The sequence below is a fragment of the Lepisma saccharinum genome, chromosome 28 (genome assembly GCF_977018435.1).
Source record: "Lepisma saccharinum chromosome 28, izLepSacc3.1, whole genome shotgun sequence".
In the NCBI taxonomy this organism is placed as follows: domain Eukaryota; kingdom Metazoa; phylum Arthropoda; class Insecta; order Zygentoma; family Lepismatidae; genus Lepisma; species Lepisma saccharinum.
The window spans coordinates 29,592,336-29,605,336 of record NC_139256.1 but is presented as its reverse complement, the minus strand read 5'-3'; the positions used below and the strand labels follow the sequence as shown (position 1 = coordinate 29,605,336).

General features: G+C 38.4%; 2 protein-coding genes across 5 annotated transcripts in view; one reads left to right on the top strand and one right to left on the bottom strand.

The window, feature by feature from the left end:
- LOC145980790 (3-hydroxyisobutyryl-CoA hydrolase, mitochondrial-like) overlaps window positions 1–13,001 on the top strand; it is a 157,992-nt gene that overhangs the window by 20,672 nt on the left and 124,319 nt on the right. The window contains exon 2 of one of the 3 annotated variants that reach the window (XR_014440886.1): window positions 11,987–12,027. The exons of 1 other annotated variant lie outside the window; for it this stretch is intronic. Coding sequence is in view for 1 of the 2 variants with exons in the window: in XM_083113872.1 (XP_082969998.1) it covers window positions 12,086–12,093 (8 nt within the window). In the remaining variant the exon portion in view is untranslated. Of the gene's footprint in view, window positions 1–11,986; window positions 12,094–13,001 lie in introns of those variants that run through there. One more of the 3 variants, XM_083113872.1, reaches the window with a different exon arrangement.
- Window positions 1–13,001, bottom strand: part of LOC145980791 (3-hydroxyisobutyryl-CoA hydrolase, mitochondrial-like) — a 73,922-nt gene that overhangs the window by 6,203 nt on the left and 54,718 nt on the right. For both annotated transcript variants that reach the window (XM_083113877.1, XM_083113878.1), the window contains exons 2-3: window positions 10,527–11,518; window positions 6,104–6,240 (exon numbers count right to left, since the gene is read on the bottom strand). In XM_083113877.1, coding sequence (XP_082970003.1) covers window positions 6,104–6,240; window positions 10,527–11,502 — 1,113 coding nt within the window. In that variant the 5' untranslated portion in view covers window positions 11,503–11,518. The remainder of the gene's footprint in view (window positions 1–6,103; window positions 6,241–10,526; window positions 11,519–13,001) is intronic.

Genomic DNA, 13,001 nt, shown 5'->3' with positions numbered 1-13,001 from the left:
GGAGTGTAAAATAAGTGGCATGTAACAGTGTTTCTTTTCGAATATTTCAGTCACAGCACATACTGGAAATATAATATATTTTTAATGAATGTAGAAGCTATTTTTAACTTGCAGTCACTCATCAGTCCTCCATCAGCCGCCATGGATGAAAGATGTGTTGGGAATTGCTTATTGTTTGTCTCTTTTGATGTAGTAGAACAAGAACATTCTTATATACATTTCTTCGCAATATTCTTCCAAACCAATTTCGATGCATACATTTCCTTGCTTCCAGCGTGCGAATACTTCCAATGGTTTGCCGCCGAATGTCCGGGAACCTTTCTCCAGCCGGTGGAATGACTTCAGGGAATCTCACCCTGACGTCATTCCTCCCGCTTTCCTTACAACCCTTGGCGAGGAGGGAGGAGAAAGGAAAGAGGGGGAGGAAACACTGCTTCTCAGGCACGGTGATTTCGTGCCCAGGGTAAGCTCCTTCTTGTGAGAGTCCACCGGTCGCACTCTCAACCTTCAGAGCCTTTCCCGTTCCCTCCGCTGAACTAGGGAAAACATACCCGGTAGAGTGCGAAGAACAGGAAAACTGAATAACATGAATAATATGGGCAAACCAATTCTATGCTAATTTTCACTTTACATTTGCTTCTGTCTTGCTGAGTTCTGTTACTTGAACATAAATTTATCAAAAGGGAAAAGCTTAAATATTGAAGATGAAGCAAACTGAATTAAAATTCAAAGCTTAAGCAATTAAAGCACCTATTTGCTGACTCCCCCCATCCTTGTATTTACAAAAATAGTGATTGTTTCTCCTCTCTAATCTTCAAAAGCAGCGAGAATACTTCTTTCACGGAACTGAATATTTTTTAAAAGGAAAGATATCAAAAATAAATTTTATATATATATATATATATATATATATATATATATATATATACACACACACACACACACAGGGTGTCATTTTAATGGCGCCCACGGACCACAGATTCGTATAGAGAACATCAAAACAAACAACTTTTCTCAGTAACATTTTTCCCGTTGGTGCATCATTTCGGCGCTACAGCCGTTCAAAAAAGACTGTTTTGCCACCTGGATGCTGGCAACCCAACACAACATTTGATCGTATCTGTGATGTCATTTCCTGCGACGAAACAGCGCACGGAAGGGTTGCAAGGAACACACAAATTTTGTGAAAATTGACAAACTACCAACCACATGATTAAGTGTAAAACGAAGCGAGAAACGCGTCCATTAGACCGAACATCATAGCCTAACAGCCGGAAGGCCAGCAGTCATCTCAGGGGAAGGGGGAAGTGAATCAACGTTATGAGAAATGGTAAAAAACGTATTCAGAATTAAGTGTCACTATCGGATTTTGTCTCAGCCTACATGTCAAATATCAACAATAACACATTTTATTGGACTTACAGCTTACATGTGGCTGTTTACGCCCAGTTACATGTAAAATATTTGAAAATCTCGTTGCAAGGTTGATATCTACACGTTTGTGTCCAGATGCCTTGTGGTACTTTTTTGCTGATAACTAAAGTATCCGAGGTTCACGTTGTTACAACACGGCTAAAACACGTACAACCACAGTAACAATCTAATGATGAATCAGTAGCGAATATACTGTCCTATTCACAGTTGCCAACTATTTATTGCATTACATGTGTTTCCGGTACATAGATAAACACAGTCGTCGGAGAGCTTGTATTACTACTACTTATATCCCTGCTTTTTCGACCATTTTTGTCACTTGCCTCATAATGCCCTGAATATAGATTATATTATGTGTTCCTTACCTTTGGAATTTTGAGATCTTTCGTTTCTATTTTGTCATCTGTTCAGTGTGTCACAGACAACTAGTATCAGAAGGACGAAGTGGATAGACTAAATTGTAGATGCCAACTTGGTAACTAGATTTGCAAATATTTGACACGTAAGCTGAGACAAAATTCGATATGACCACTTCCACTTGAATTCAGTTTTTTTCTACCAGTTTTAGTGTCGTTTGTTTACTTCCTGTTAGGTTAAAGAACGCGTTTTCTCGTTTTCTTTTACGGTACATAATGTGGCTGATTGTAGCTATGTCATTTTACACAGAATATGAGTGTTCCTGGCAACCCTGGAACGCATCGCTTCAGGATGGGATATGACGTCACAAATGCAATCAAATGTTGTGTGTGGTTGCCGGCATTCAGGTGGCAAAATGGGCTTTTTTGAACGACTGTAGCGCCGAAATGATGCACCAACGAGAAAAATGTTACTGAGAAAAGTTGTTTGTTTTGATGTCCTCTATACGTTTCCGTGGTCCGTGGGCGCCATTAAAATGCCACCCTGTATATTAGTTAATTTAAGTTGCTATATTCCGCCTGTTTAGATTAATAGGGATAAAGATGAACGAATTAAACATAAAACGAAAAAAACACATCAGGCACGTAACCAGGTGGAGGACTCGGGGAGGGGGGGGCTGAAACCCCTCTCCCCGAAATCCTACAAATATCTAATTTAAAAAGTGTATAGTGGTAATTAATTTTACTTCATTAGCAGGATTAAACACCTTGCATAATACGTTGTAATAATCTGAGATCCATCTTCAGGACTTCTAACCCCACTGTTTCAACTTTATGTGGCGGCTGCTAATAAGGGATGATCCCCATCCCGAAATAAAATTCTGGCTCTGACCTGCAATGATTCGAACTTTTAAAAACCTGTCATTTCGAACTCGGAAAGGGATTTTTTTTTATCATTCATAGGGAATTTCATTCTGAGCCAGGAACACAACAACAGAAGTTTGGTGCGTGAAACTGAATGCGTGTAGTCGTTGGCTTCGTGCTGTGCTTCGTGTTTATTTAGGTGTTAGTGTTTGTCGTGATAGTGCTGTGTTAAAGGGTAATGGATGTGATACAAGATTTGCTGGTGAAACCTTTTGGAACAAGATCTTTTCAGGAGAAGTTGCAAATTGTTAATACAGGTAGGCCAGTGTCATCGCTTGAACTTATTTCTACACACAAAGATAAAAATCGGGAATATGTGAGGCATTTTCGCAAGCAAATTATGACAAAACACCATGGTTGACAGGAAGTATAAGTGTTAATAAGCTTTGCATTTTTGTTGGCCGTGCTTACTTTTCGGGGCTGAAAAGAATGTATGGAACCGTGGCTGATACTGTAATCTTTGCAACACTTGTGCCAAACATGAAAAATCCAAAAGTCACATAACTTCCTTTGTTAAGCTGCAATCTTTCGCACAGACACGTATTGACGTGAACTGGACAAACAGCATGCTTTGGATGTGGTACGGCACAAGTAATCGGGTCCTGGAGTAAGTTGAATTTTGCACAAATTAATATTGCATGTTTTTATTTCACTAGTGCACGTCTTTCATTTTATATTTCACAGGCTGTTTTTTTATAGCTTTATAATACTGTCTTGTTTTATTATTTGAAATTCTACTCGTATAGTAAACTGCAATAACGAGAATTAATTGATTGTGATCGTAGCAATAAGACAAACAATATTCCTAAATCCAATATGGAGCTTGACATAAATTGCACGGAAACTTTTGGAGTTTGAGGATCAAAAGGTCGGAGATTACCCACTCGTTAGTACCAGCATACGCCACTGATTCTTACAGTTATTATTGTGAAGGTGGTTAAGCAATGTTATGTGCAGACTAAATTCCATGAAAGATGGAAAACTAAATAAACTCTAGAAGGTTTTTGTGCTACCACTTGAAGGTATGGTGCCTTGAAAACAATGATACCATGTGACTGAGAAAGTGAGGTATCTTTTTTTATTTTCATAAATAACTTGAACTATTGTTTACATTTGGCCTCGCAATAAATTATGTACATATCAGACAACAAACCTATCCATTTTTTAGTTTTCAGTATGTTGGCAACATAAAACCATACATTGGCCCAACATAAAAACCACACATTGGCGCAACGTTGGAACCACGGCCAAAAATTACCATTGGCCAACGGTATGCTTTTGCGTTGGGCCAATTGTTGGCCAACCATTTTCAGTACGGTTGGCCCAACGTTCGGGCAACCACTTTTGGTTACTTGGGTAGCTATAAGTTTAATAATTAGTTGAAGAAAAAGATTGCTCGACATTTTTATGGGCAAAATATTTTAGTTGCAGTATCACTTCCTTGAATGTTCATATTACCATGGTATTAAGCATTAGTGATTATTAGACTGGAAATTTGTCCCATTGAATCCTCAACATTCTTTTGTTTTAAAAGTTGTTTATACATTAAAAATGAAGTTCATAGATCTTGAATGCATATAGTGCATTAAAATCATTGTTACTATGAACTCTTGTAATCTTTTGTATACCAAGACAAACCAACGTATGCATGCATTAGCAGTAAAATAGTTTCAATCACAATCTATAGGGTGTCTGATAATTCAATACCTATTTTTATGTTGGTAATACATAATGTACAGACCATTGCATAATGGTAACTTGTGCTTGCCTAAAATATTATATGTAATTTTATTCCTATAGTGTATTCTTCCTTTATTCGGATTTCCTTCATGTAGAAATTCTTCAAATCATTACTGTAATTTCTGTCTAAAATTGTATTAATATTTTATTACTGTATGTATCATTATATGACGATTTTCATACCTATGGACATGGGTCAACTGAAATAAAGAATTAGAATTATTATTATTATTAATACAAGGAGAGATTTTGCAGAAACAGGAGGGTTTCAGGTAAAAAAAAAACAACTGTACCTGATAAATACATTAGTAAGTCGAACCAGTGCTTCTTTTTGGCCAGAATGCACTTCAAGTTGTAAAATAATAATAGCCCGTGGCATAACCCAAGGCCTCCAACCGATTGCCAGCGTTGCTCCCATCAGAGCTGGGAGATCATCAGACCAGTTACAGGGTGAGTTGCGGTCAGCAACCCCCCCCCCCCTTTCTGGCGTCGTATCTATGACTGCGTTATGCTACTCATTCGTAATGTCCCAATTTCCTCACGATGGTGGACATCGGTCCCATATCAAAAAGTTGTCTTGGGAAAAGTTGTTACACTTCTGTGCAGGATAAGGTTGAAAATTTAAACAAATTTTTAGACAATATTATTTTGAATTTAGTCTATTTGAAAATCACTCTTGAGAGACAATGTCCGGACACATGATTGTAAGTGTGGAGCTACACATCATGATGCTAAGTATCTATTCTTTAGGCATTGCTTAAACTGAGTGTTATGATAGTATTCTCTTTCCCTTCAGTTAGAACCAGAAAACATTTTCTTATTTTTTCGGCCCTTGTTGGCCTTTAGGACATTTTTCAGTATTTTTTGAGATTTTTGTTGCATTTTTTATTACTTAAGAGGGTGTTTTTTTGCTCCTTTCCTGTTTCCTGAAATTTTAATGCATTACTAGTACAACATATGTATTTTTAAATTTCCTAACATGGCCTTTTTAGCAAGCATGCCATAATCGAAAAAGTAAAAACAAAGAAAGCTACATTAGCAATCAATTGCTTTTTTCTCCTTTGATTCGGTAGTTTAAACCACAGACCAATATTTTCTATCGTTAATATTCAACTACTCTTGTGATTTGAGAAAAATCAAGTTTTCATTTCAAGACCGAAAATTATTTTTAGGTCATCATATTCCAAGCCCTACACATGTAGTAGCAGTAATGATAATAAATTTGGACATTTTTTACTAGAGTTCGTTTAAAAATCCATTATTTTGAACTTTAAATGTATCTGTTTCACATTACTTGCTAATATTTCTTAGTATTATATATTGTTCATTGTTATGCCCTATATTTTGGCTCAAAAATCTACATTTCAGAACTTCTCTCCTCCTATTTCCTTACAGTGTTCTGGTTACCCAAAGTCAGGACCACATTTTTCGCTAAAGTTTCTACAATAGCACATTTCTTGTGTGTTAAAATATACATAAGTTCCACATGTATTTAAAATTGAAAATTTCCAATTAAATTTTAGTGGTTTTCTAATTTAGTTAATTGAAATAAAATAATTTGCATCCAAAAATTACTCTGTAGCAGTTAGTTGCAATGTAAAAAAATTCTAATCAATAATTTGGAAAAACAAACTGTTTCGGAAACATACCGTATGAAAAGATGATTGGAGCTCATCAGCTGTGGCAGGCATAAACAAGTTATCTACCATCTGATCAGTAACTTTTTCTACGGTTTCAGGACTCCAAGAAGGCCTTTTGTCTTTCTGGAAAAGAATAGCCCTTACACCTGCAAAAAAACAAAGAAAAATAACCAAAATGCCACCAATTATGAGGAAAATATTATTTTGCTAGTGGATTATGGAGAACATCAACTATGAAGGTGATTGAGCCTTCTGTCATCAACTATGAAGGTGATTGAGCCTTCTGTCACCAAACCGAATGTCGCAGGAAATGCCAAATTGAACTCGGTGGAATATGAGGCAGAAATGCCAGGTTGTGACCTGGTCAATGTATCAATTCAAACTGAAAACCGACAGCATGAATCAACTGTTATTGCTTAGTTTTTCATGTAATTGAAAGGAATCTTTTGGCTAACCACCTTCCTAGTTGTCCGTCTAATATAAGAAAATTTACAATCAGTGCAAGTTGTGTTAAATTAACAAATACCATTGATCATCTCAAGTAGTTTACTCAATTTGCATTCATTTAATGTTTCCTTTGCTAAGTGTAATTTCATACTTCTGTTTAGTGCAACACTTCAGAAGTTATTTTTTTTAGGAACCAACACAATTGAAGCTATAAAATATCCTAAGATTTCTCTTTACTACAAATATATATTTATTGAATGATTAATATAATTAAATTTATAGAAAGAAAACACGCTTTTAGTCTTAGAAAGAAAAGCAAGAATTATACAGTTTTATGCATGACAAAGTTATTCACTATTCAAGTACGACACTTTGTAGACAATGCTAAGTCTAATCACAACAACATTAGGAGCCCTCCTATCAATGCATGAACGCACACACAAACACACTTCCTGGAAGTGAAAAAGATATACTCCTTGTCCTGATTCCAACCTCACTTTACATCAAAGAAAGTTCCGAAAGATCAGTTTTCCCCCTAACAACCACATGTCAGGTCCACGTGGAGTCCAATAAATCGTCCCCTGAAACCTTTCCTACCAACAGCATTCCTCCAAGAAATGACAGCTCTCGTCAAGTCCACGTGGAGTAAATGAGATGTTGCTAATTCGGTTTCCTTAGAGATTTTTGAACGCGAGGTTGCGATTCTTTATCTTTCCTAGGTTGTGTTATTGTGGTGTGCTATTTTTTTTTATATAATATAAAGACCATGGGCGAAAAACATCGCAGTGAATGAATGGATGTCTAAACACTGCAGGCAAAAGCGACAACAGTGCTTTGCCGAAAAACAGGTAGTGGCTCGAAACCAGATACGGGTCCGGTCGGCTTCCTCTGGGGTTGGGTTAAAGATGCCGAACTGGCGCTATGTTCAAGACTTCAGCTTTACCACCTTTTGAATGAAGATTGGACCATAATTATGAAATCCATTATCTATATGACTGATTGAATTAAAAATTCTGGGTGCATCAGCACTTACGCTATCTTGCACGTGTCGCATTATACAGGAACCAATATCTTATCATAACCAAAATAAAATGAAAGTATCTGAGGGCTAAAATATTCTTACCTGGGTTAAAAGCTGAGGCTGTAAAGGGACACTCAGTACATACCTAGTCATATCATAAATTCTGTTACAAAGTTAATAAAGAACTACAGGCACAGTGAGCAAGCTAATGTATTAATATTTGGATGTTACAAAGGTACAGGGCTTGCCAACACAGAGCACCAATCACTATTCAAAATGGCCACCTCTGGCCTTCACACAGGCCCGAAGTCTCTGAGGCCAGTCATCAATCGCAGCACGCACGGTCTCGAGGGGAAAGTCTGCCACTGCGTTCACAAGAGAACACTCGAGACTCGCAAGGTTTGGATGCCTCTTCCTACAGACCATGCCTCCAAAACGGACCCCAACCTGTAGTCCAATGGGTTGAGGTCGGGGTTGCTGGAGGGCCAATCAGCCGGAGCAATGAAATCATACACATTCTTCTGAAGCTACTCCTGTGTGGTCTTTGCCTTGTGGGCTTGTGCTCATAGGGTTACCAGATGTCCGGTTTTTCCCGGACATGTCCTACAGTTTAGCCGTATGCCCGGAGTCCGGGAGGAATTGGAAAAATGTCATAAATGTCCTACATTTTGAACATTAGCCTACATAATTTGAACTAATGAAATGCATGTTTCAGTGAAAATATTTATCTGCTGCTGGTTTTATTGATTGATTTGGTGTTTTAAGTCCACTTTATGCACAGTAAGGCTAATCGGGACTGGACCTACAGTTTAAAGTGGAATCCGAACCACTGTGTGCCTCCTCCGGGAATGGAACCATGGACCCCTTGAATACAAGGCTACGACGCTACCACTGCGCCATAGGGGAGGCCCTATTACCTGCTGCTTGATTTCTTTTCTTACAACCTATGGTACAGAGCGATCCATTGAAGTGTAGACCTCCACATCGCTGTTTGCGTTATTGGCAAACAAGGCGCTCGCGCCCGTATGTCGGCAGATTCAGCACTGTAGACTGTCCGTGAGTCAAGCGCACAAGTTTCCGTAACTTGTTTAAAGAGCGATTTATTTACTTAAAAATTTATGAAAGAAGGTGCTGAAACTGGCCGCCTTCCTCGTCCTTGATGATGGGAACGGAAAGTGCTATGAACAATGATTTAATTTGAAACACAATATTTTACATCTTGAAAAAATGGCACGTCATGAAAAGTGAGCGAGTTATATTAATAGCAATAAGCAATGTGAGGGTCATTCAGAATTGCTGAAAATTTGTTTGCCATTCCAGGCCATAATGCAAATGTTGAAAGAGTTTTTTTGTTAATGTCAGCACAGTCAATTTCTTATAGATTCTGTGAAGGGGTTGGTGCTTGTTCAGTATAATTTCAAATAATTTTATTGTTGTTAGTTTCATAAGTACATTATGACTAAGCCTGAAATTTTACGAAAAATTGGCTTCTCAGAGAAATACGACTGAAAACGCATATAGTAAGAAGTGTATTGAATGTTTAGCAGTTTAGTTTTGGAATTTTGTTTTTAAGATATTACAAATTCATTATTCTTTAAACTGAAAAGGTGTAATTTTACATTATTTGCTAACATGTTCTAGTAATGTGTATTATTTATTGTGAATGTTTTGTGTCCTACATTTTGACTCTGTGTCCTACATTTTAGGACAGCATGTCCTACATTTGCCTCATAGTGATCTGGTAACCCTAGGTGCTCAGTCCTGCTGGAAGCTCCAAGGCTCATTGTTGAACATGGTGCAGGTCAACCATTTCACAAGTGGCTTCAACACTTTCGCTTGGTACACTCTTGCAGATGTTTTTACACCATGTTCGCAGAAGTGGAGGTAAGTTGTGCCATCATACAACCTCCCTCCCCAAACCATCACTGAGGCAGGATGATGACCTCGGAGGATCCGTGGCATGTTTTCACGAGCTTCCTGGGATGTTGAGGCATAAACACGGTCATTTTGACGATTGTAAGACTCTTCAATCGTGAAGAACATTTCGTCCGTGAAAAAGATCCTCCTGTGGCCACCATTTGCGTAATCCTGATTGAGTCTTTTGGTTTTCTGCTCCCTCTGGAGGAGTGAGTGAGGAAGTGACCAGTACTTCGCCGATAAGCGGGAGTCCTAGGTCACTTCGGAGCACATGCGACATCGACATTTGCAAAATGTTCAGCTCTCGAGCCATCACTGCTTGTTTCCCGACAGGATTTTGTCGAATCCGTGCCGCCACTGCATTCACGAGCTTCTGGCTCCTCAATTGTCCCTGTGTCATAGTATCTGTTGATGGTCTGATGACGAACATCCTGTTCAGGGTGTTGAAAATGTCCGATGGTGATTTGCCAACTTGTGGAGTGCGATTACTGCCACACGGTTCTTGTATACACCCCACTCCACTCGACTCGCAGTGAAATTCACCTTTCCACCACCACAGCCAAACCCACAATGATACTGGTTGTTGTTTGATCCAACATTGCGGGGTTACCTTGCCAACCAGTGTTGCCATCCCTGTCTAAACTTTGTAACAGAATTTATGATATGACTAGGTATAAAGACAAAACACAGGACAACACACACTGCCCTGCAGAGGATTACACTGGCTGTAGGTCCAGATGCTAGAGCCTCGTTAGTCTGCAAAATGCAGTCGAGGGTGTATAAGGTGGAAGTGAGGTTGACATTTGGATGCACTATGTGGAAGGGTCATCCCTTACACCCCTATTCTCTGTATGATTCTACCTCATTGCAGTAATCTTAATTCTCACAAAGATTATTGAGTGCAATTATGAAAATTACAGCATCTCTTTCTTTTTTAATTTCTAAAGCTTTACCAGATAACTTATTTTGTAGTACTGGTACATAATATTTACCCAAGTTTGTTAACTGAATTATAAAATAAAGAAAAAATTGAATTTGCATACATACCTTCTCGGAAATCATGGGTGTGGGTCATTCTTACAGAAAGCATGCTTTCCATATGTAGACACTCTGCAAGATTTTGATTAGTGCCTAGATCTAGTGCTCTCTTTGCCACTTTCAAAGATGTGGGTGACATTGCCCTCAAGATCTTGTACATCGTCTGAGCCCATTTTGACTCATCCTTCTTCAAGTGATGAAGCGTTTCTTCCACAGTTTCAGCACCGAAATATGCGTTTATCTTCTCCTCCAGTGGCTGCAGAGAGAACTTCATTGGAACATTAAATTTATTGTGATACTTCTCCATTATCACTTCCACATTGTTTGAAGTCACGTCTTCCAATTCCAATAGTTCCTTGTGAAGGCTCGTGAAGTCAGAGCTGTTGCACACATGAGAGACTAGGCCCAATTCCATTGCGTCGAAGCCGGTTATCTTGGCTCCAGTGAGTGCCATGTAGTACCCCATATTGGAGCGAAGCCTAGAGGTGAAAAATGTGGCACCATTATCAGGATAGTACCCAATCGCTGTTTCGGGAAGAGAGAAGGACACTTTCTCACTAACCACTGCATATGCTGGGTGTGCAGCTAAGGCAATACCAGCTCCCATAGCAGGTCCATTTACTAAACATACAACAGGTCGTGGGAAATTAGCTAAGATATAAAACGACTTGAATCCTTCTCTGTAGAATGTCCTCCGCAAATCCTCATCCACAGAAGAGGCAGTCTTTAAGTCGCCACCGGCACAAAACATGTCTCCCTTTGCCACCATTATAATCATGGATACTTCTTTCAGCCATCTCTCAAGAACCTTTGTGACTCGTGGTATGTCGTGTGGACTTAGAGCATTTAATGCCTTTGGTCTGTTGAATGTTATCACGCCTTTGCCGTTGACGACTTCTGTTAGGATCCCATCATTTGCAGAAGATGACAATGCTCTTGCTAGAATTCTCGGAGAACTGGAAAGTATTTTTTTGATCTTCAACATCCTTGCAGATTTCCACCTGAAATCAAACAAATGCATTAGACATCTAGTTATAGGTTTAGAAAATAGTAAAGTAATACTCAATTTTATAATTCATATTCTTGTATGATTCAAATAAAGTCTTCAGGATAATTTTCAAATTAACACATTCATTGCAGATCATATTAAAAATTGTATTCACCCTAGACCAGTGTGAAAATGTCACCCCTCCCAGATAACACCCATTTAAAACAGCCATGAATAGGAAAACCTGAATTAAACATCTCTATATACACTCCTCAGAAAAAGTTTGGAATATTGTTATGTTAGACAATAGGTGACAGACAGCCTTGAAATGCAACAACACATGGTATCTGTCTGGTGGACGTTCTCGTCTTTTTGCTGACATACCACCTTGCCTATCACCTATTGCCTAACATAATAATATTCCAAATTTGTTGTGCCTAATATAACAATATTCCAAACTACTTTTTTTCATTTTTTTCAGGAGTGTATAATATAGGGAAGTGGTAAAACATGTTGCATTTGTGGCAGTATAGTAGCCATCCTGAAGTCTGACATTTTGGAGTCAAATTCATATTCTTAAATGGAAAGGTGATTTTAACTGTTAAGATGCTAGAAGCATAATAATTCTCTGAATGCATTCAGGCAATGTTAATTGGACATTATCCATTGTCTAGTGCTTCTACTTACAATTATACTTACTTATACAACATTTTGGGAGAGTCAGTTCCATCAGAGGTTTGGTCCCCATCACTGACAAAAATAAATTTTCTCACCTGAAGATGATGACAGAAATAAAATAGATAAAATAGAAGCACTAGAAAATGGATAATGTCCCATTAGCATTGCATGCTAGTAGAAGCATAATGTTTTCCATGGTCCTTAAATGTGGAAACACTTAAAAACCCAATACAGATAGCACAAACCAAATACATACACTCTGTCCCATCTATCTCTGGAGCAGACGAACAAAAACAAGCCTCTGTGCAAGTAGTGGCGTGAGACGACTTCACCAATGAACATGTGAGGAACGGGATTGCATGGAGGGGTATAAAGCGACTGCAGTTACCAGCCTTCCCAGCAGCATGTACTGCTTCGCTCTGCCCACTCGATCCCCCCTGCCTTCTCTGCCGCTATGCACAGCCTTGCTCCAGCAATAGCTGGGACAGCATATATATGATATAGGAAAGAAGAAAAACCTTTCAGAGCATGTTGCCAACATGGCAGTCATATTGCGAACTTCATGATAATCACACTACTAGTTTTGATTTCAACATAACTTTAACTCTTGTGGTCATAGCTGTAGACAGGGCCAGTTGCCCCACCTAATATTTTCACTTAGAAATTTAGTGTGGATCTTATCGCTAGTAATCAACAATATTATACTCTTTTTCAAGTTCCAAGCAATGAGTGAGAGTATTATTTCTTATATAATTGGATATACCAATAACAGAGTGGAGGTTTCTAAAATCCTTGAACAAAGACTAACATTGTAGAAT